General features: G+C 39.4%; 1 protein-coding gene across 1 annotated transcript in view; it reads left to right on the top strand.

Annotated features, from left to right (window-relative positions):
• hif1an (hypoxia inducible factor 1 subunit alpha inhibitor) overlaps positions 1 to 24,542 on the top strand; it is a 42,628-nt gene that overhangs the window by 9,149 nt on the left and 8,937 nt on the right. Inside the window, exons 2-5 of the mRNA XM_059946342.1 lie at positions 12,278 to 12,522; positions 19,935 to 20,083; positions 21,601 to 21,746; positions 22,663 to 22,769. Coding sequence (XP_059802325.1) covers positions 12,278 to 12,522; positions 19,935 to 20,083; positions 21,601 to 21,746; positions 22,663 to 22,769 — 647 coding nt within the window. The remainder of the gene's footprint in view (positions 1 to 12,277; positions 12,523 to 19,934; positions 20,084 to 21,600; positions 21,747 to 22,662; positions 22,770 to 24,542) is intronic.

The following is a 24,542-nucleotide window of genomic DNA, read 5'->3' as shown; positions in this document are numbered from 1 at the left end:
TCGGAGTCAACGAATGATTGGGAATTAAATCTGAATTGTACGTTTGTTAGCACGAGAGAGTCCTCAAATGTTTAGAATCTAGATGTTGTAACACGCACAAGATGCACCCAGCCTGCAAAAGCATTTTGAGCACCAGATGTACTTCATTTGATGACTACAATGTGGTCTTCTCTACAGGGGAGAAATCAGATGCAGGCTGGGGGAGCTCAGCATATTAGGCAGCATCTATGGAAAGGAATAGGGTCGACGTTTATTCCTCCATGGAGGTGCTGAGTTCCTCTAGCGTGTGAAGGGTGTACATTTTACTACTATATTATGATACTCTTGTATTTTAACGACGATTAAAACAAATTAGGGTTTCGGGAAGCTGGAATTCTTACGACGGTTTATCGCGATTTAATCTCGACTCTCGGAACACTGATCAGCTGAGTGTTTAATTGGTTTGCTTTCAAATTCTCTGAACGAAATTGTTGAAGTGAATACAAATTGTTTTTTAGTTTTGCTTCAGAATTGCATTACTTCAGCACTCAATAGAGTAGGTGAGCTTTTAGTGTAATCTTTTTTTATAAAAAAAAGCTATGTGCAGATATGAGTAAAAGTAATCCATTATGAATTTAGCCCCTAAACTTTAGGTGTTCCCAGCAAACATCGTGCGTACAATCCTACTGAGGATTCTATGAAATTGTTCCAAACAACATGAACACAAATCGTAACAGACCACAAAAGGGGGAAAAACCTGTTTTTTAACAACAACATGAACACAAATCGTAACAGACCACAAAAGGGGGAAAAACCTGTTTTTTATAGCAAGATCTTCGAACGCTTACTCGGACGTGAGGGATTGGCGGGTTGAATGTTCAATGTGTTCACTTTGTGATAGGTTTAGATAAATGGTATGTCACAATGACAGGCATACGGACAACCAATGGTGGGAAAGCAGGGCAGAGCTGGAAGAAATTCCCAGTCCGACAATGAAAGTCGAAGTAAACTTGGACAAAAAAGCATTTTGTTCATCATAGAAGCAACATTAAAGATGTAGTATAAAATGATAGAAAAGAGAACATCTCGACAATGATTTATAAAGACATTAAGGCAATGATTTATTAAGACATCCTAAGACATACTTTAATTGAAATGCTGTTCTTTGGTGTAAGAACAGTTTTGAAAATTGGATTGATTAGTTGTAGGTATTTTTATGGTTTTGAATAATACTCGCTGAAAGTCAAAGTGAAAACAAAAATAGAAAAAAATAAAACTGCATACATAGTGTGCATAAGACCGTAATATGTAGGAACAAATATAGGCACTGCAGCCCTTTAAATCTGCTCTACTGTTGAACCGTGTACTGTACTTCACTCTCCTTCCTTCTCCCTTTAACCCTTAACCCGCTTACCATTTAAGAGCTTATCAATCTCTGCCCTATAGATACCTAATGATTTGGCCTCCACAGTTCTCTATAGAAATGAATTCCACTGATTCACCACCTTTAGCTGTAGAAATTTCTCATTTCAGTTTAATAGCTATGTCCTTTCAAATGAGTGCTAATATTGCATTTTCCTTCATTATTACCTACTCAACCTCCAAGTTTTATTGAATCCTGAATTAGCACTCCGAGTCTCTTTTCACTGCTGATTTCTGAATTTTCTTCCCATTCATGGGACATATGGACATATGGTCACTGACAGCTATCCTGGAAAAGACCTACTTATACTTCTGCCAGTCAGTCAATCTTCAGTCCTTTGCTAGAACAATGCTTCTAACAATATGGGTTCTTTTTTTTTAGCATCCTTCTGTATGGCATCTTATCAAAGGCCTTCTGAAAATTCAAGCAAATTACATCCACCAACTCTGCTTTGTTTAATTTGCTTGTTACCTACTCAGTTTTGACAAAATTTCTCAGGCAAGATTTCCTCTAAACGAAACTGTATTGATTCTTAATGAAGCTGTGTTGACTTTCTATTTTGTCATATACTTTCAAGTACTCAAAAGTTTTAGAGTCCACTTTTAAGAATCAAATTTCAAAGGTTACAATAATGTGTTTAGGAGGCTAACTGAAGTTTGCATGTACTGTTTGAACAATGCACTGTAAAACTCAGGCTTTTATCTCTGAAGTTTGTTATCAAAACATTAGGTGCTTTGATAACACTACATGCAAATAGCTGTGCAGAATCTCTGGAGAGAGAAATCACAAACACAATAGAATATGCACGCTAACCAACACAATATAAAATGAAGCATTCTACAAAAATGTGTAGGGGAAAAAAGGCAGATGTCTCAGAAGCCAAAAAAAAGGATGTTTGTTTAGAACCATAGAACATTACAGGACAGAAACGTATTTTTTATTATTTTTGAAATGATTTCTTGAATTTGGGCAGTGCTTTTGAAGGTATTTCTACTATGCTGTTAGGGAGCAAGTTTCAGGATTTAGACGCAGCAATGATGATGGAATAGCATCAAAGACAATTGATGGTGTGAGACTTGGCAGTGGAAATGCCACTGAACATGCAGAGTAGATGGACTGCCCAGGAGAAGCTGGCTATTGTCTGGTACTTTTGCTGCAGGAATATTATTTGCCATTTGTAAGCACATGCTTGAATGTTGCGTAATTCTTATTGCATGGAAGCATGAACTACTTCATTTTCTAGTGGCTTGCAGGTAGAATTGAATGTTAGACAATTGTTAGCAATAATTCCTACCCTTCAAAAACATTGATGAGACAGTTGATGATATTTGGGACTAGGACACTGTTCTGAACAATGCTGCCATTGATATCCTAAGACTGGTATGATTGACCTTCAACAACCACCACCTTTATGCTTTGTATGGGATCGTCCTCCAACCATTAAAGTGTTTTCCCTTTGCTCATGAACTTCAGTTATATGAAAGCACCCTGATGCCATACTAAATCAAATGCTGCTTTCATGTTATGTCAGTTTCATGTCCTCAGCTCTGGAATTCAGCTCTTCACCCTTGCTTGGACAAAGATTTAATGAGGTCTTGTGCTGACTGGACCTAGGGAAACTCAACTGGGCATCAGTATACAAGTTGTCAGTAAATGCTGCCTAATAGCACTATCACTATGTGTAGAATGATTAGGGCGTGGGCTGGATTTGACTTATTCTCCAACCTTCTACACAGTCAAGTTCATACCAATATGTAACTGTACTCAAATAACTTAGCTTGAAGCAGTACCAGTTCTGGATTGGAAGCCAGAATGTTGTGTAGTCTCATAACCTTTTTGCTGCAACCAGTGCTGTAAGCATTTCCTTACTGTTACATGGAGTAAGTCAAATTGGCTGAAGAATAGCTGCTATAAAGATGGAGGCCTCAAAAAGAACTGAAATGGATCATTGTCTCTGCATTTTTGGCTGATGTTTACTGCAAACATTTCAGCTATCTTCGATGCTTAGTGATGTGGATTTCTTGATCTCTTTCCATTAACTGTTTACCACAGTTTGTGACTAAATGTTGGCAATACCTATGGAGGGGGATAAAATAAGGACTTATGAAGAATCTGGGCCTGAAATGTTGTTTGTTTAATCCCCTCCATAGGTACTGCTTGATTTGTGAAGTTTATCCAGTGTTTTGTGTGTATTACTCAATATTTCCAGTATCTGCAGAATCTCTTGTCTTTGTCACTAGATGTGGCAGAAGTTTGATGTGATTAATTGACTGTGGGATCACTCGGCAATTTCATGCTGTTTCCTCTGTTTAATGGCACAGCTTTGCCAGATTAGTACCAGATTTTAAAATTATGCCTCACATTGTTCCCAGCATTCCCTTCTGCATTCCTCAGTGAACCTCAGGCTTGATGGTAGTGGTGGAGAGAGGGATATGCCTGGCCATGAAGCTACAGATTATGGTGGAAATCATTTCTTTTGCTGCTTATGCTCCCTCAATGCCTCAGTTTCAAAAGTGAATTTCAAGGTATAATGAGAGGTAACCTTGTTGTGAAAATGTGATTTCTGGATCAACAAGGACTGTGTGGTGGTCAAACTTACCAATGTTAATTTGGACAGATGCATCTGAAATGGTTGGATTGGGCAAAGTTTGTTAGGTTTACCTTTTGCTTGCTTCCTGCCACAGATCCAACTTGGACATTACATCTTTCAAGGCCAGTTGGAATAGTGGTGGCATTTTTGAACCATTCTTGTTGATGTCATTGAAGTTTCCCCGCCTAGAGTACCTTCTGTGGCCTTGCTAGTTGAAGTGCTTCTTCTGAGTGGTATAGGTATATCATTGTCATATATACTGAGATACAATGAAAAACTTGCCTTGCAAACTGTTCATACACACAAATAATTAAACAATTTGTTGAGGTAACAAAGCAAAGCAATAACAATGCAGAATGAAATGTGAAAGCTGCTGAAAAAGTGTAGTGCAGACAAATGATAAAAGTGCAAGAACATAAGATAGATTATGAGGTAAAATAAGATGGACTCTTGATCAGAAATGGGATTGTGCAGATCTGAAATAACATCTCCATGCTGACAGTCAACACGGGCGCTCCTCAAGGATGCATGCTTAGCCCACTGCTCTACTGTGTGGATAAGTACAGCTCAAAATTTGTCTATGACACAGCTATGTTGGCAGGATATCAGATGGTGACAAGGAGGTGTACAGGGGTGAGATAGTTCAGCTGGTTGAGTGGTATCGGTACAATAACCTTGCAAGGAAGACCAGGGAATTTATTGTGGACTTCAGGAAGGGGAAATTTGAAGATCACACAACAGTTCTCATCAAGGCTTCAGCAGTAGAAAGAATAAGTACTTTTAAGTTCATTGGTGTCAATATTTTTGAAGAGATAACTTGGGCCTAATATATTCATGCAATTATGAAGAAGGCATGCTAGTTGCTATGTTTCATTAGGAGTTTGAGGAGATTTGGATGTCACCAAAAGACTCTGGCAATTTTATACTGATGTACCGTGGGAAGTATTCTAATTGGTTGCATCATTGGATGTGCCATTTTACACAGGATCGGGAAATACTGTGGAGGGTTGTAAACTCAGTCAGCTCCATCGTGGTCACTAGTCTCCCTACTGTCAATGATGTCATCAAAAGGTGATGCCTTAAGAAGATGCCATCCGTCATGAAAGACCCTCACCATCCAGGACATGTCCTCTTCTCATTACTACCATCAGGGATGAGGTACAGGAGCCTGAAGATATGCACTCAACACTTTAGGAACAGCTTCTTTCCCTCTGCCATCAGATTTCTGAATAGTCCATAAACCAAAGAACACTACCTGTCTACTTTTCTCTTTTTCTGCACTATTTAGATATACATATTCTTATAGTAATTTTTATGTATTGCATACAAATTTCATTATGTATGTCAGTGATAATAAACCTGATTCTTTTTCAAAGTTCCATTCAAGAGTCTAATAACAGGATAGAAGCTGCCCTTGAACCTGGTGGTACATGCTTTCAGGCTTTTATATCTTCTGCTCAATTGGAAAGCAGAAAAAAAAGAATGTCTTGCAGGGGGTGAGGGGGTGTAATCTTTGATTATCCTGGCTGCTATACTGAAGCAGCAGGAAGTACAGGCAGAGTCCATAGAGAGGAGGCTGATGCCTGTGATGTGCTGAGCTGTGTCCAGGTACTCAATGCAAAAGAGTAATGCTTTGTCACTGAAGGATGCTGAGTGACATCAGGAGGAAATTTCTGTGCCTATAATTAACCTGGCATTATGAGACTTCATGTAGTCTGATGTTAATGTTGGGAGCACTGTTCTGTTTGCTCTTGTTTGCATACCACTAACTCTGCTAGATCTTTACTGCTGATGGGACAAAGCATATCCAGTAATTGTGGTTGAGAAATATGTCACCTTGTCTGCAAGACTGTGTGAGTACAATTTAGTCACATTGTTTAGGGTTTGGCTCATTTCTGGACAACTTTCAGAATTCAGTACTCTCACAGAGGTTTCTGAGGAGGACTTTGCAACCTGACTGGCTGGGGACAACTGTGCATTTCCAAATTCAGTACCCAATGCTTGTCATGGTTTTTCGTGCCTCACAAATGACTAGGACAGGGGTCAGCAACCTTTACCACTGAAAGAGCCACTTGGACCCGTTTCCCACAGAAAAGAAAACACTGGGAGCCGCAAAACCCGTTTGACATTTAAAATGAAATAACACTGCATACAATGTTTTTTTTGCCTTTATGCTATGCATAAACAAACTATAATGTGTTGCATTTATGAAATTGATGAACCCCTGCAGAGAAAACGAAATTATATTTCTGCATGCAACAAAAACATTTTGAACTCCGAAAAAAAGACGTTGGGTTGAAGGTTACTTTTAAGTAAAATACTCAATGTCTATTTGAGTTCTTCTTGTATTTATGAAAAACGCTGAACTTAAATTTTCCGCCAACAGCAAACCAAAAATAACGTCAGCCAGCTGTCAACCTGAAAAATAAAAGGACTATTTCACTGAACAATGAAAAAATATGAATAATCCTAAAATAATAGGCAATTAAAATATTTATCATACTTGGTTAATGGGATTTCTGCTCCTGGACCTCAGCGCACAGCATCTGCACATCAGGGCTGTATGACGTCACCTTCATCTTTACACAGGATCGCAAGCAGTCATCTGTGAGGCGTGCACGATGTTTGTTTTTAATAAAGTTCATGTTGGAGAACACCTGCTCACATACATATGTGGATCCAAAGATCGACAGGACTCCAAGCGCATACTTTTTAATGTTTACATAAATGTCGGGGATAGCATTCCATGTTTCGAACACAAGTTTGTCCGGTTTAGGGAGGTTTTCAATATCACTCCATTTGTGATTCTGAGCAAGAACGGCCTTCTGACGGGCAACATCTTCAAGGTCTGCTGTCAAGCGTCTAAACTTGGACACCCATATGTCTTTGTCGGCTATTTCGGCCAGTTCCATCTCAAGATCAGGTTTACTCACACCTGCCAATGCAGTCGTATTCAGTAGAGATGAATCGATGCTTGGGGGAGTGACCGGGAAGAATAATGTGTTTTTTTCCTCTCTGAACTCACAGAAGCGTTTCCCAAACGATGTTTGCATTGCGATGATTGCAGAATGTAAATACTCCGAACTTATCATGTCGTGACCTTGTTTGAACTCTCTCAAATTGGGGAAGTGAGACAAAGTGCCTTTCTGTCAATCTCTGGCAAGCACTGTCAACTTGCGCTCGAATGCCAAAACTCCTCCAACATGTGTAGGGCTGTACGTCCTTTCCCCTGAAGAGCTGTGTTCAGCGTGTTCAGGTGCGCTGTCATGTCTACCATGAAGTGTAGCTTTTCCAGCCCTTTGCTGCCCAGGAAAGTTTTCACTTCTTCCAGACACGCGACAAAGCGTTTCAGCACCTCCCCTCGGGACAGCCACCGGACTTTGTTGTGCAGCAGGAGATAAGAATATGCGCTTTCCAGCTCGTCCAGTAACAAACGGAATTGACGGTGATTTGCCGTTATTTTATTGACAATCTGAATGACAACATCCATTACTTCTGTGCATTCCGGAGGAAATGATTGAGCGCACAGTGCCTCTTGGTGCAAGATGCAGTGAAAAATCAGCAGCTTTCTGTCCAGCGACTTCTGCAGTAAAGCCACAATTCCCTTGTGCGTTCCCGTCATATTCGGTGCCCCATCAGTAGCTACTGACACCAGGTGGGTAGTCTTTATTCCTTTGGCTCTTAAACAATTCAAGACAGCCTCACAGATGTCCTCCCCCCGTGTTTGGTCTTTTAGAGGTATCAACTCAATCAGTTCCTCCTGTGGCCCAGCAGAGTTTACATACCGGCAGAACAGCACTATTTGTTCAATATCACCTTTGTCTTGAGACTCGTCACAGGCAATCGAGTAGGCCACAGCTGAATTGATGTCTTTAATTTGCTGTCTTGTGATGTCTTCTGCCGTTTTTATGGTTCTGTCTTTGACAGTCTTTGCAGAGAGGGGCATATCCCTGATTTTCTGCACAATTTCACTCTTGTTTTTAAAGTCCGTGAATAGATGTTCTGAAATCTCAATGAAAGATTCTTTTATATATTCACCATCTGTAAACTGCTTCCCGTGCCTGACTATTTCCTGAGCGGCAATATAACTAGCGTATGTCGTTGGTTTTCCGGACTTCATCCATTGCTTGAAATGATTTTTGCTCAGATCAACCTTCCGCATCAGTTCCGAAACGGCTTTTTTTCTCTCATCTCCATCCGGATATTTTTGAGCAAAGGCTGCGTGTTTATTCTGGAAAAGTCTTGCGATTTTTGACTATTTGTTGTTTGGTAGTTTCTCATTGCACATTAAGCATACCGGTAAACCAGTCTCGTCAGCAGTGAAAGCAAATGAATCTGTCCACGTATCATTAAACATTCTGTTTTCTTCAGTCACTTTTCTTTTTTTAGAATTCTCCATAGTTGGCCTACCTTGGATCGAAAAATTAAAGAAATCGAGCACTGACGGGTGTCAGGTATTGGCAGTGGTGACGTATATTAATAGCGATAAAAACACGTTGTGCTCACGCAGTCAGTAAACTGCAGTCGAATAACTTTATTCGAACTAAACAGCCTTGCTTTTAAGCCTCCCTCAACCTGGCCCCCATGGGCGCGGATGCTGCAAAAGACCAATTATTTCCCAAAGCAACAGGGAGCCGCAGCACAGAGGTAAAAGAGCCACATGTGGCTCCGGAGCCGCGGGTTGCCGACCCCCGGACTAGGAGATGCAGAAAATTCTTCAAGAAGGGTTAAACTTTAATTTGCAAATCAAAGCTGAGACGCTCATTGAGCTAGTCGCTGATTGCCCACCGATCACTGGACACAGCATTTTTTGTAGTATTTTGTCCAGTTGTATTAGCATATGTAATCGATCTATAGTTGCTTATTACAAGTACTACACATACATCATGTCCCTATTGTTCCTATCAATTGGCTTAATCATATTCTAATCTACATCTCTTAGCTACCTCTCATTAACATACCATTGTCTTCTACATTTTTAAGACTTCAGTCTCCTACCAAATTGGGTACATGCATAGCAGATAATAAACTCAGAACTGAGCAATGTTCTAATCTACATTTCTTTAGCTACCTCTCATTAACACACCATTGTCTTCTACATTCCTAAGATTTCATTCTACCAAATTGAGTACATGTATAGCAAACTGACTAGCTACACAGCAAATGATACAAGTTTTATACTCCATAATATTTTTATACTCCAATATATTCCCCCTTTGAGACCCAGAGGGACTCACACAGAGAAAGAAGACCAAGAGTCCACGCACAAAAGCCCCAATAAACTCAAGCATTTATTCCCAAATCTCGGGTAAACTATAATTTTCTGCGCCAAGACCTCAAAGTATTCTCTCCCTGCTACCCTGGGCCACTGAGCCAAAAACCTGTCCCTTTGTACCTGAGACGGAAAAAGACTCATAAGCCCTTACAATCTACTCCCACACTGTCGTTTTGCTCTTGTTCATCCTGCAGGTGTTGTAGGCTGTAACGATACATTTTCGGTGTTTCTTTCTCCACTAAGTTTGCTTCAGTAATTGGCACGAGCAACGGAAATTGTTTGGTTGGAGCACGCACTACAAGAGATTTGGGACAAGGAAGAAAACAGCACAGCACAAGCGCACAGCTCAACAATACAATACTGACAGTTATTGCTATTTTAGTCAGCCATGCTCCCCATCCTCTGAGTCTACTTTCTAACCAATCAAAAAATGATGTTCAAATCCTGCATTCTGTTTGACCTCTGTCCGCAGATTCTTTAATTTATTCATTGCTTTAGTAAATGATCCTTCTGGGTTAGTATTGTTCGGTATGAAAGTGCAGCATTGTTCTCCAAACATTACACACACACCCCCTTTTTCTGCCAAAAGCCAATCCAGTACCTGTCTGTTTTGTCACGCCATCCTGCTAGTTGCATCTAGCTGTTGCCCCAAGGCCTCCAGTGCATCATCGGTGTAGTTGATGAATCTCTGCTGATTATAGTATATATAGTTTATCCATTCAACATTTTTGCTTACCCCTATCACAGGTATGATAGCTTCCCAGCCTGCAGCAATCTCATTTCGTGCCTTGAATTCGTTAGGTATACCTCTCGGCTGCCCTATATTGTCAATCCGGATTGTCGGGTCCAGGTCATATTTTCTCTTCTGCCTTAGCAGAGTCCGCTGCTCAGAGAAGTTAGCATTGGACTGTACTTCAGGGGACATTATAACTTCCTGAAGCAGCATGACACGCGTACATGTTCCTTCCCACCTGAGGGGGAGCGTAGATCTCAGACCTCCTTCCTGTCCACACAGCCACACAGTGTCTGCTAATGGATAGTCTGAGAGTCCATTGCACCCTCAGGAGGGTCTTTTACCTGGGGTTATATCCCACGTCTGAGTGCAGTTGGCTCGGAAGTGGCCAACCGGGTGAGTGCCCACCCGCATGAAACATTCATAATTCAGATGGTCCTGCATTATAAGCTGTTGCAGTGTAGGTGTCTGGCTTCTTTTATTTATAGCCCATGGTCTGCTTTAATTGCATTCAGAGGCAATCTTGCTTTGATCAAACTGCGAGGAAGCCTGATATAGCATACACCAATAGGGGCACATTGGTGCATTGTTCAGACAGCTTTGATAGCAGGGATCTGCTTTAACTCAAATTCTCATGAAACAAGCCCTAACCGGACCTGGACTCTGTCGTTCGCATTGTTCCCTGTGCTCTCTTCACCACTGTGCAAGTGGAGGAGTTCATTTGGAACTACATTTCCAAATTCAGTACCCAGTGCTCTGACTGGTTTTATCTGGTCCCATTTTAACAAAGAATTTCTGTGAAATTTAAGTCCTTTTCTATCATGGATGGCATTTGACAATTATCTCCATTACTGTTATCTAGAGTCACTTGTGTGGTAGAAGGGTAAGGATTTTGTGTTTTTCCTATGAAAGTCATTACCAAGTAAGTCATTTTTATACCAGTCCAGTGACTTTTGTGGTCACCAGCACTCAGCAGCTGTTTAATTACTTGAATTCAGATTCCACAACTTGCCATGGATTTTGACATTCGTCTTTTGGTTGTTCGTACAGTTCACCGGATTACAAGCCCATTAATTTAATTGTGGCACTATTTGAAACAAATCTTTAGTTCTAATCTTCATGACAGAGAGCACACAGTACTGATAATTGTGGGTAAATGTGGGGGGCCATGGTAGTGTAGCAGTTAGTGCGATGCTATTACAGCTCAGTGTTCCGGTTCTGGAGTTCAATTCCAGCGCCATTCTCTGAGGAGTGTCTGTATGTCCTCTCTGTGGAATGCGCAGGTTTTTTCTGAGTCCAGTTTCCTCCCACAGTCCCAAGACATACAGGATAGGTTAATTGGTCATTGTAAATTGTCCGAGGATTAGGTTAGGATTAATTGAGTCTGTCAGGTGTTGCTGGGGTAACATGGTTCAAACGGCCAGAAGGGCCTACTTCACACTAAATAAATAAAAATAGTCAAAAACAGCCGAAGACACGAGATCTTTGTGATCTTCAGGCATAGAGCTAAAAAAAAATGACTTAATGAACTTTTAACATTGTAAACCAGTGAGTTGATTGTTATGTCTCCCCGCTCACTGGGAAAATGGAGACACCTTTTTCTCGCTTATTAAGGCGGGAGAGAATCTGTGGTACGTCAAATGCCAGGTGTAACACAAAGTCTTTGGGGTAACTGCAAGTCTGTGTCTTTGCTACTGCTTGGTGATGGTGCCAATATCTGCTTCTTTGCCGGTGGGGGGGGGGGGAGGGTGGATTGTTGTTCACTATCACTTGCGCACGGGAGGGAGGGGAGCTTGGGGGGGACTTTGGGGTTCTTGCGTATATCTGTCGTTCATTCTTTGGGGCACTTCTCTGTTTCGTGGATGTTTGGGAAGAAAAGAACATTTCAGGGTGTGTATTGTATACTTTTCTCTGACATTAAATTGGACCTTTGAAACAGCATGAATGTAAAATAATTGGTGTCATTGGAGAGGTATTACTGGACAAACAAACAAAAGACTAACACCACCAATCATCTGAGTCCTTCAGTTCTCAGATAGGTGGCTGCTTTGATTTATGATTTTCCAAAATTACTTAGGTTCTGGAAAAGTTCCAGCAGTTTGGAAAACAGAAATGTAAAAAACCGCCCTGAGTGAGGGGGAAAAAAGCAGGGAACAGAGAATCTGTTTATTATGTAAGTTCATGCACTAATTTTGCAGTATTTGGAAGAGAATTAATATTGCCCAATTTCATATGTAACTTATGTATGTTAATTCTGTTTCTCTATTTCCATTTTAGGAACCAGTGGTGCTGACAGATACTGACTTGGTTTACCCAGCCCTGAAATGGGACTTGGATTACCTACAGGAGAATATTGGAGATGGGGACTTTTCTGTTTATGTTGCCAGTACACACAGGTTCTTGTACTACGATGAAAAGAAAATGGCTAACTTCAGGGATTTCAAGCCAAAGTCAAGGCGAGAAGAAATGAAATTCAATGAGTTTGTGGAAACACTGGGTAAAATCAAGCAAGGTGATCCAAGGTAAAACCAAACTACATAACTTTTTTTTTGCACCTGATGTGCTTTAATGCACAGAATGATTTTACATCAAAGATGATAGAAAGAACTTGAACTGAATTTATTATTTTGTGACCTCTGTCGTGGTTTCTTGTGCCCCAGAAATGACCAAGAGACGCAGAAGATTCTTCAAGAAGCTGTTAAACTTTAATTTGCAAATCAAAGCTGAGACGGTCATTGAGCTAGTCGCTGATTGCCCACCGATCTATGGACACAGCATTTTTTATATCAATCTCCTGGTCCAGTTTCACACGTACCACACATGTCCCATTGATTTAATCATGTTCTAATCTACATCTCTTTAGCTACCTCTCATTAACACACCATTGTCTTCTACATTCTTAAGATTTCATTCTCCTACTAAATTGGCAAATAGTAGTCCTAGGATTATGTGACTTAATTATGTTCTAATCTACATCTCTTTAACTACTTCTCATTAACACACCATTGTCCTCTACATTCTTAAGATTTCATTCTCCTACTAAATTGGGTACATGCATAGTAAATAGCAAGTTTCAAAACTGACTTCATAGTTTTGGTTACACAGCAAAATTTATACTTTTATACTCCAATACCTCACACCTCAAATGCTTTGCAGCCAGTGTTATAGGAAATATGGTACCCAATTTGTTCATTAAAGAGATGATGTCCTTTTGCCTTCATTGGATTTGTATCGAATTTCTGTGATGAGAACATTACCATGACCTTGCTCGCCAGCCAAATTTAAACACCCTGATGTGATAATAGCTGTGAATGTGGTTGATACTGATTCAATGTTGGGAAGGTTGAAATGAAATGTGATGTATAGTGACATAAGTAAATGCATTACGAACGAATTCCTACTCGGTGTTGCACATATTTACTGACAATGAAATAGTTACCTTGCAGTTAAAAGTTAATTTCTTCAGTTGCACTAGAAACATATTAATAAGTGAATGGTAAATGTGGCTTTCTGATTGTTGTTTTGTTGCATCTTCTCTGAAAAACTATGTCTGATGGGACTAGCCTTCACCATGACACCACCTTGAGTCTCCCAACAAGTGACAGTTCAGAGTACAATCCATAACGTGGTACCGTACTGCACAGACTACATAAGCAGGAAGAATAAATACATTTGGGAGAATTTCATAGATGATGGGCAGCCAGGTGTTCCTTCCGTTGTCAAAAATAGTTCTGCAAAGCGGGTTCCCTCCCTGTTAGGGTAACAAGCTTTGCCAGGATGGTGCAGAGCAGTCTGTGGATGAAAGGAATTGATCCAGAAGTTGTGGTACGACAATGTAGATGGCAAAAAGGACTAGGTCCTGCAGGCAGACTTTAAAAAGTAAGAAAGAGTTAAAGAAGGTGATGATCTCAAGATTATTCCCAGTGGCAAGCACTTCAAAGTATAGAAAATGGCACATAATTGGAGAGTAGTGTGAAGAATTGAATGCAGTCTACAGCTGTGGCCTAACCAAAGCTTTAACATGACCGTCATGTTCTTCTTTTCTGAGCCCTGGATAATGAATGCCCAAATCCTGTATACCTTCTTATTACATTACCTGCCTATGCTGCCATCATTAGGAATATATGCATTTGTGGTCCAAGATCACTCTGTTCTTCAATAATCAGGGCCCTAACGTTCATGGTGTGTCCCCTACCTTATTAGACCTCACAAAATATATCACTTCACCCTTGATGGGATTAAATTCAATATATTATTAATTTTCCCTTATTATCAGCTAATCATTGTTGTTCTGTAACCTGTCTGCCCTCCTCGCTATCAATAATGTCATTAATTTTTATGTCCCTTTCAAACTTATCATAACTTATAGATTTGTGTCCAAACTGTTAATGTGTTTAACAAACAGCACTGTCTCCACACCAATCCCTATAGTATTTTCACTAGTCGCAGGCCTTTGTTCACAAAAGCTTTCCAACATCACGCTCTGTCTCCTGTTACCAAGCCAGCTTTCATCAAGAAAGGGTCACAAAAGTTAGTGGCAACTAGTCCATTTGGATGAGGTGAAAAATGGCGGGAGAATAGTAGAGAGAAGTAAAACAGAATCATGCTGGATCTGAGATACAGAACAAAGCTGTTGCTGAAAATCTGAAATAAAATAGACTGCTGGGAAGACACTACATATCAGGCTGCATCTGTGGAGAAATAAAAACAGATGTAGAGATCCTGCTGGGGCTGTAAGAGCATGCTGTTAATGAGAACAGTTTGCAAATCAGAAATGTGGCCACCAGCAAAATATTTAAATATGTAAGCATGGGCCAACTAAAGACTGTGTAATTAAAGTAGGGTGTTTAACTTGAACATTCAAATGAACTATTTTTCCCACATGGCAGAAGAAACCAACAGTCCTACAGCAGCTAGCAGATACATACTTCTGGTCCCCAAACACCCTTTGTACATAAGTCAGGTATTGTAACCCGGGGAGGATCTATTTCTCAGGACTGTATTAGAAATCATAAAACTGCTGAAGCTAGAAGTCCATCTCAGTAATCTCTTTTATTTAAGATTTCCAGAAGCTCATGTGTCCTTGCAGTTCCAGCATGTTTAATTTTGTTTCTCTTCTGTTCTCAATTTATATCCTGTCCAAAAAATCTTAGCTGTTTTCAACTAACTGCTTTATCTCTTTGCAGTTAAAACAATCTGTGTCATTCACAGACATCCCACCTCTCCCGGAAGTTCCGGGAATCTCCCGCATGTTATTGTCTTCCTGACGCCCGCAAATTATATACAATATCCTGGAAATCGATTTTTTTTTTGAGAGCGAGCAAGTGAGAGGGAAAAAGAGAGAGACAGAGCGAGTTACAGACGTAACGAGAGAATGACAGAGAGCATCCTGATTGGCCTCTCTTTGTGCTAAGTAGACCTATCAGTTTTCTCTGTGGATGGGCTTTACAGTCGACCTCTCTCTCTTTCATTGTCCATCAGTTCATTTTAGTGTCCTGCAGCACCATGGCAGAGTGTTCCAAAAAAAGAGAATATAAAACGTACTTCACCCCAGACTACACTAAAGTGTACCCCTGCCTAATAGGGGTCAAAAATAATGACAGTGTTGTTCGCTGCACTGTTTGCAATAGTGACTTTTCTATTGCCCGTGGTGGATTAAATGACTGTAAAAGACATGTTGAGGTGAGTTTAACAGGTGTCATTCGTTCATTAGCATAGCTAACGTTATTTAAACTTGCTGGCTAGCTGCGAAGGAGCTACTCTATTGTCCTACGTGATGAGGCCAAACTCCCTGTAGACTTGCTTAAAGTTGTAATAGAATTATAAAAAGACTCCATGATAATATAAGTACATATTTTATGAGGTTGAGACTTAGTCAAAGTGCTCAAATCTGCCAAGCAAGGCACATCACAGTACAAGGAAAGTTTGCAAAAGAAATAGAAAAGCTATTTGCATTAGCATTTAGCTATTAGCATTGAGACTGCCAACAAAATGCTCAACATGGAATATATGTGTGTGTGTGTGTGTGTAAATAGTTTCAATATGTCATCAAATAAATTGTTGTGTTCTTTCATAATCAAATGTCCTGTGTACATACACCCTTGGAGGTTGACCCTGGGGGGGGGGGGGGGGGGTGGCGCTACCTCCCTGAAATGAGTTTTTGCAGGGTAGGATGTCTGCATTCATTTTTCTCTTGATCTTCATCCCTGCAGACATTCTGATTTCTCTTTGCATCTGTTCCCTTTTCAGCAAAGTAAAAGAATCCAGAGTTTTTAATTGCTTCCTAATGTTTCCACTCCTGATGTTATCAGTCTGGAATGTTCTCTCCTTCTATCTCCATGGATGCTGCCGACCTACTGAGTACTTACAGTATTTTCTTTTGCTATTTCAAGTCTGCAACATCAGCAGTGGTTTTTTTTTTACTGGACATAAGGGTCATAATTTCATAAGGGGCAGAAAGGGAAGAATTTTGTGTGTTTCGTAAACTTATTCCACCAACACATTTCTTGATCAATGAGGAAGGAAATATTTCTGGACTTGATTCTGGGAAATGTCATAACAGTGGGAGAACAATTAGGGAACAATAATTATATTCTCTTAAGATCTAGCATAGTCATCAAAAAGGATGTGGACAGTTTTAACTTGAAATGGTCAGTTGGGGCAGAGCCAATTTCAGTGTATTGCGATCCAGTCCAGGAAAGAGAATTAATGGTTCAGGCTAATAATTATCATCTTTTTGTAAATTGATTCAAAGATTGACCAAACCCTTTAATTGAACATTGGTAGCCTTTGAAGAGGAGAGTGGTTCAGATAAATTCTAATGGGTGGGGCAAGGGGGAAATAGAGCAATTGATGTCCCAGCAGAAAGAGTAAAGACGGACATGACAGACTGATTACTGTGAGAACAAGCTGATCATAAAACAATTCAAAGAAGAATTGACAAATAAAATTCTGGCAAAAGAAAGAGAATGAGAAAAGACTGGCAATAGGTGTAAAAGGGAATCCAAAATTCATCTAATATAAATAATAAACAGGAGAAATAGAACTGTTTAGTGAGCAAGAAGTAGATCCACCAGTTGAAGCAGAGGGTGTGGCTGAAGTACTAAATTAATATTTTGTGCTTATCTTTAACAATGAAGTTGGTGCTGTTGCTGGAGAAAAGGGCAGAAAGTTAAGGCTAGCTGGAGTTGTGTTTAAACCATCCCATCTGCATCATAGCATGCTGAAGGACCCAAGGACAGAACCTTCGGCGGCAATTTTCTGAACCTTTGTAGCAACGGGAATCATTAGAGGAGAGGTGAAAGGCAAATGGGTGCAGCCTCCATCTACTATCAACTGTCCACCTCCCATCTCCACCACTTAACCCATGGCCTAGCTGACCTGTCTGTCATTCTTCACTCAGTGTACCAGTTCACCTATTACCTTTGGCTCCTGTGTCACTGCTCCCACTTTGTTCTTTATACAGTCTATCTCCCCTTTCTGCTCTTTGTCCTCAATCAGGGTTTTGACCTGAAACGTCTACATTTCCTTCCCCACCCCATAGATGTTACTCGACCTGCTGAGTTTCTCCTGCAGATTGTTGTTCCAGAATACAGCATCTGCAGTCTCTTGTCTCCCAGAATAAGAACTTGCATATATACACTCAGTGATCATTTTATTAAGTACTAGAGTAGAACCTGGTGTGGTCTCCTTCTGTAGTCCATCCACCTCAAGGTTCAACATGTTGTGCATTCAGAGATGCTCTTCTGAACACTACTGTTGTAATGTGTGGTTATTTGAGTTACTACTGCTTTGCTGTCAGCTTGAATCAGTCTGGCTATTCTCCTCTGACTGCTCTCATTAACAAGACATTTTCACCCACAGAACTGCCATTCATTCGATGTTTCTTGCACCGTTCTCTGTAAACTCTACAGACCGTAGTGTGTGAAAATCTCAAGAAAGCCACAGTTTCTGAGATACTCAGACCACCCTGTCTGGCACCAACAATCATTCCACAATCAAAGTCATTTGGATCTCATTTATTTCCCATTCTGTTGTCTGGTCTAAATAACAACTGGACCTCTTGATCATGTCTGCACGCTTTTATGCAGTGAGCTGCTGCCACAGGATTGGCTGATTAGATATTTCCATTACCGAGCAAGCATACCTAATAAAGTGGCCCCTGAGTGTATATGAATTGGTGATTAAATTGCAAAATTTGCTGGACAATGTGGGGATATGATATATTCATGTTCAACACTGAATGTAGCAGTTTACCAACTTATTATCCCATGCACAGTTGTCAGTTTTCTGGACCTTCTGAAAACTGTACAACCCTTGACAGTTCTGCTTAAATATATTTCTTTCTCAGATTTTGTTCAGATTAACATAGAAAATGGGTGCAAGAATAGGCCATTTGGCCCTTCAAGCCTGCACCGCCATTCAGTATGATCATGGCTGATCATCCAACTCAGAACTCTGTACCTGCTTTCTCTCCATACCCCCGATCCCTTTAGCCACAAGGACCATATCTAACTTCCTCATTACTTTTGGTAAAAATATAAATGCTTTTTTTGTTGTAATTTTTTTTCTATGATTCTGTTCCTTGGCTTTTCCTGTACAGGAGCTTGATTAGATCACACATAAACTGAAGTCCTCCATAAATTTACGAGATTTCTACATGGCTTTTTTCAATCTTTTCTTACCTTACACTAACTATTTGCATGTATATAATGTATTTAATACAGCTGTGTTCACATGGAGGGCTTGAGAGGCTAGGTTACCTACTTATTTTGTTGTGTAACACATCCCAAGACTTTATGGGAGCATAATCAAATAAAATTTAATCTCAGCCTATGTAAACTCAATCAAGATGGAGGTTTCAAGTAGTGTTTGAAAATAAGGAAGTAATGAAGATTAACATTTAGAAATCTTTAGATTTATAAAGGATGTTAGTAGAGCAGAGGTAAAAATATTTCCACATAGGATCAAAACCAGAGGCCATAAAGTACCTTCAATAATAAATTCAGTAGTAATTCCATTAAAAAAAATCAGAAGAAACTAATAGAGGAGATTTTGTATGTCATCAAAGACTCTTGCAAATTTCTATAGATGTATGGTGCGGAGTAGCTAGCTAGTGGTGTAGTGGCAGTAGCACTAGACTTTGAAGCAAATGGTCCTGAGTTCAAATCCGCCCAGTTCCTTGCATGCTTTCCATTGAGCTGGTAACTTGGTCTTGTAAAAAAAAACAGACAAGTGCTAAGGAAACAGAAAGGTGCTGCCCATGGTGGTGAAAGTGAAAAGGTGGAGAATATTCTGAGTGGTCACCTAGTTTCAATGCACAGAATCGCAAGAGGCTGCGGAGTGTTGTAGACTCCAGCTCCATCACAGTTACAAGCCTCCCCACCATTGAGGACACCTTTAAAATGTACTGCCTTCAGAAGGTGGCATCTATCATTAAGGACCCTCACCATCTGGAACCTGTCCTCTTCTCACTACTACTGTCGGGGAGGATGTACATGAGCCTCAAGATGCACACTCAATGATTTAGGGACTGTTTCTTCCCCTCCAGCTTCAGATTTCTGAACAGACCATGTACCCCAAACCACTACCTCTTTTTATTATTTATTCTTTTTGTAATTGATAGTAATTTTATGTCTTTGTATTGAATTGATGCTGCAGAACAACAATTTTCACATTATATAAGATGGTGATAATAATTCTGATTGTGAACAGGTCAGACTATGTCTATGGAGAGAGAGAGAGACACAAAGGAATAAATAATTATATATTCATGCTTGGGTGGGAGTGAGAACAATAGATTGCTATCTACTGTAAGAGAGTAGTCATCACCAGATATCCACTATTTAATGTATTTGTCCCCTTGTATGACTTTCCTCTGAAGTTTTCGTATTTGAACCAGGTTTTAAATATATAATCATTTTTTTCATTGCAGGTATTATTTACAACAAACATTGAATGACACCGTAGGGAAGAAGATTGTCTTGGATTTCCTGGGTTTTAATTGGAATTGGATTAACAAGCAACAGACAAAACGGAACTGGGGGCAGCTCACATCCAATTTACTTCTTGTAGGAATGGAAGGTCAGAGGTCAATCATCCTTTTGGAGTTGTGCCTTTTGCTGTTTTGCATACGAGATTCTTAGTGCTTACAATAAAATTTCAATTGACTAAGCAAACTTCTGTTACAGTAGTTACATCCAGTGACTAATAAATATAATTTATTATAGTGTTGTGTGAAATTTCCACGATGACTAAAGTTGACTAGAATGTAAATCCAAAATCTGAAAGAGGTGTTGATTGTGAGAATCTATTCATTCAAATCAATAGAGATTGATGACTTTATTCAAAGCCATCATCAGCCAAGAATAAATGGAGAGATTGGGAGAATTTGTGTAAGAATGTTAAAATATGGAATTTCCCTTTTTTTAAAAGTGAAAGAATCCATGATTGCTTTTAAATATTTAGTGAATAAAAGTATTGTGTTATTACATGTAATTAGACGAATAACTCATTTGGGCACTTGGCTGAAATGTGAGCTAAATGGCTTCTTTATTTGTCAGATGGCCACAACAAAGGAGCACAAATAGAAATATGTCTGGAAGCTGTCCACTGCCCTTCCTGCTGTTGTTCATACTCACAGAGTCACAAAGGACATATTTAAGCACTGTTAAGAGAAGTGCTACAAGCTTGTCAGTGGAATGTAACAGGAAAGATGAGAACATTCTGGCTTTCCAGACTCCAGAGGAGTAAGCAGAAATGTACCTTTCAGTTGTACATATCAGTTTGTTTAATATAAAGCAGAAAAGAGGTCCAGGAAAATGAAGTGTGAGAATTGGGGTAAGGGGGTGTAAACAAGTAAAAAATAAATGTGCATGTGATATCAGGAATTTAGATTCCTGGAAAATTTATAGCACTGGAAGCCAGACCCTTATGTCTGCCAATGGAACAAAAACTATTCAACCTAATCCCAGTTTGTAATACCAGATCCGTTGCCTAACAGATCTTGGCCGCTGAAAGTCATTTTAGTGCATAGTGGTCATGGTGTTACTATACTGAGTTGGTAACTAGGGTTGTGCAGGTTGTTCAAGAACTGAAGAGATCTGATTATGCTGTATCTTTGATATATAAACCTTGGTAATGTGGGTGTGGAATACAAGATGAATATAGATATATTATATCTATATATGGATATATTTGTATATATCGAGAAAGAATGAGATTTAATTATATGTTACTAAGGGAGAGGTGGGATCCATTGAATACCACTATAAGATAACTGAAAGGTCTATTTGGATTGATAAACTTAAACTGGTTTAATCATGTGAAAGAACGGGAACGCCTTAGTTATTTTCTGAGTTATTAACATCAGAAATTAACCAAGGAAGCTGTGATGGTCCAAAAGATGTTCTTTGAATTAAAACAGGTAAATTTGTCTCTGACTGCTTGTTTTCTTTCAGTAATTCAAATCCTTAGTGAAATGAAAATAGCCAACTTTGAATTAAAAGGAATAAGCTTTAAATGTTCTGCTGATTTCTGTTCCCATTTTTGTTATTTGTTTAAATTCCGATAGCATAGTTTGTTTTCTTTTCTTGTTCCAGGAAATGTTACACCAGCACACTATGATGAGCAACAGAATTTCTTTGCACAAATTAAGGGTTATAAACGTTGTATTCTCTTCCCACCTGATCAGTTTGATTGTTTATATCCATACCCGGTCCATCATCCTTGCGACAGACAGAGCCAGGTATGGAGTCCTTTAATCACACTGAATTTGCACTATTTACCTGGAGGTGACCCACTGAACCAGTATTAATTTTTCAAAAAAAAAAGCCTTTAGGAAAAACATTTTAATATTTTGCCCTGTGTTATGGTATCTATAAATAATTTATACTTTGAAAAGGGTTTGTTTTCAACTTGATCTTTCATTAGATGCATTTGAGATGAAAGGTGACCTTATCTCAGGCTGTGATTGACACTGATCATATGCAGTTTTGCTTATCACAGTTTGAGAGATGCCAAGGAGAGCTAATATTATATCTCTGAACCTTCACTCTGTTTTCCATTTGCAGCATTGAGACAGAAAGCTTAGCTTGGATGCTCCTCTTCTCTTTATGGACTGATATTGACATACTAGCTATGGATAGAGAAATACTAAAGCATTTAAACTTTGGATCAGAGTTTAGCAGTTTAACCTTCCTTTGGTCAATGGAAATGGTGCTAATTGATTCATCGTAAGGCATATTGTTAGTAACAGAACATAAATTGCACAGACTGCTTGTTCTGCAGAAAAAAGGGTATCAGAAGATCAGAAAAACTCTCAAAAACTGAGGCAGCAGAACTGACAGCCTACCTTGCTGCTCTGAGAACTGGAGGAAATACAAGCATAAAGAAGAGACAAAAAATGAAAGTGAGAAACAGATAAAAGAAATAAACAAGTAAGCTGTGGACAAAAATAATTATTGTGGGATAATCATGTCATTTCCTGACTTGCCACACAGCAGAAATGTACAGAAAATGGTTTAGGTTGGATGAGTCTGAAGTAATGAACTCAGAAATGTTCCTTTCCTGTCAGAATGACAGGTAGTTTTATCTATAAAGACAGTGGTAGTTTTAGGTTAATGTAATTTTATTGATGATTAAAATGTTTTTCTTTTATCTAGGTGGATTTTGAAAATCCAGATTATGAAAGATTTCCTAATTTTAGAAATGTAGTAGGATATGAAACAGTTGTTGGGCCTGGAGATGTTTTGTACATTCCCATGTACTGGTAAGTGAAGCAAGAGTCAAAAATAACTTCAATTACAAACCAGTGCAGGAACATTTGGTCCAAAACTGTATTTTAATTTTCACCAAGATTTTCACAAATAAACGTGGTTTGTAATTAGTATTTTTCTTATCTCTTAAGTACCCATCAATTTAAGATAAAAAATAACCGGGACAAAAGGTTGGTTTGAACACTGGTAATGGTTACAACTGCTGACTGGAACAAAGTGAGCTAAAGCGCATCATGAGTTAATTACACATTAAAACTTTCATATGTGATATTCATAGCATGGTAACGTGTACCCATTTCTTTAGGTTCTCGGGATATGCCCTGTTGGTCCTGTATAGGTGTTTTGATCATTTTCCCTTGGACTAGGAAATATTCAGGAGTGATAGGAATTATATATATTCCATCCAAATGACTCCTCTTATTAGAAGTGTGGTTTCTCTCAAAATTTTGGCAAATATGGATTGTGAAGGGTGACAGTCACTGGATAATACAGGCAGTGAAGTGAATCTCCCATCACCAGCCTTCTGTTATTGATGAAGGCAGGCTTTCGAAGTCAGTCAGGGTAATGTTTCAGACTTGGCCTTGGCTGTGTTGCTGCCTGGGATTTATACATAGGGGAAGTTACACAGCAACACTTCAAGGGGTGTGGACAAATTGGTGAAATAAATAGATGGATTTGTGAGAGTATAATAAGTGAGAATTTAATGATGAGGAAGGAAAAGTCATTACATTTCGGGAGGAAAAATTAGAGAAATATAACCAGAGTACACAACTGTAAAAGAGGGGACTAGAACTGGAAAAGGAGACAGCATGGGCACTAAATCCTTCGAGCAGTGTAGGGAACGAAGAGTGTACTTAAATAGAAAAACAAAAAGGGAACATGAGATGATTTTGGCATTAAGGAGAATCCAAAGGGATTTTATGGGTAAGAGTAACTCGGGTGGGAATCGTGTCCTCCCAAAGACCAAAGTGAATATTTATATATGGAGCCAGAGGAAATTGACAATGTCCATTGATATTTCTCTTCTGATTTTACTGTGGCGAAAGACATAACTAGGAAACTCAAGGAAAATTAATGGAGACTATCTTTAGGATGTCACATTACAGTCAAGGAGGTGCTGGTTATCTGAAAATGTATGACAATATTTAAATCTGTGGGATCTAAACTGATACATCTGAGAACAATGTGGGAAGGGAGAAGAAATTGTGGGAGTCCTGATTGAGATAGATATGTTAGTGCTACTGTTGACGTGCTAGGAGACTGGAGGGTGGTTAATGTTGTGTCTTTATTTAGGAATGGCTGCAAAGCAAGGACTGGGAACTATAGACAAGTATAGGAAGCAAATTGTGATGGTGGAAGGTTATTTTATAGACTGGAGGCTGTGACTTGTGGTTCTCCCCAGGGGTCAGTTGAGGACCTTCGTTGTTTGTTATCTAGATCAGTGATTTGGATGTAGGTGTGCAGCACATGGTTAGTAAGTTTGCAGATCACATTAAAATAGCTAGTATTGTAGACGGTGAATGACTGGGATCTTCATGAGCTGGGAAAGTGGGCTGAGGAATGGCAAACAAGAGAAAATCTGCAGATGCTGGAGATCCAAGCAACACACAAAATGCTGGAGGAACTCAGCAAGTCAGGCAGATCTATGGAAAAGAGTAGAGCTGAAGGGTCTTGGCCTGAAACGTCGACTGTGCTCTTTCCATATATATACCACCCTCTGTGTGAAATATTTAGGAAGTGGTTGAGACAGGTACAATAGCAACATT

This window comes from Hypanus sabinus, chromosome 21, assembly GCF_030144855.1.
Source record: "Hypanus sabinus isolate sHypSab1 chromosome 21, sHypSab1.hap1, whole genome shotgun sequence".
In the NCBI taxonomy this organism is placed as follows: Eukaryota; Metazoa; Chordata; class Chondrichthyes; order Myliobatiformes; family Dasyatidae; genus Hypanus; species Hypanus sabinus.
This window is presented reverse-complemented; position numbering and strand designations above follow the sequence as displayed.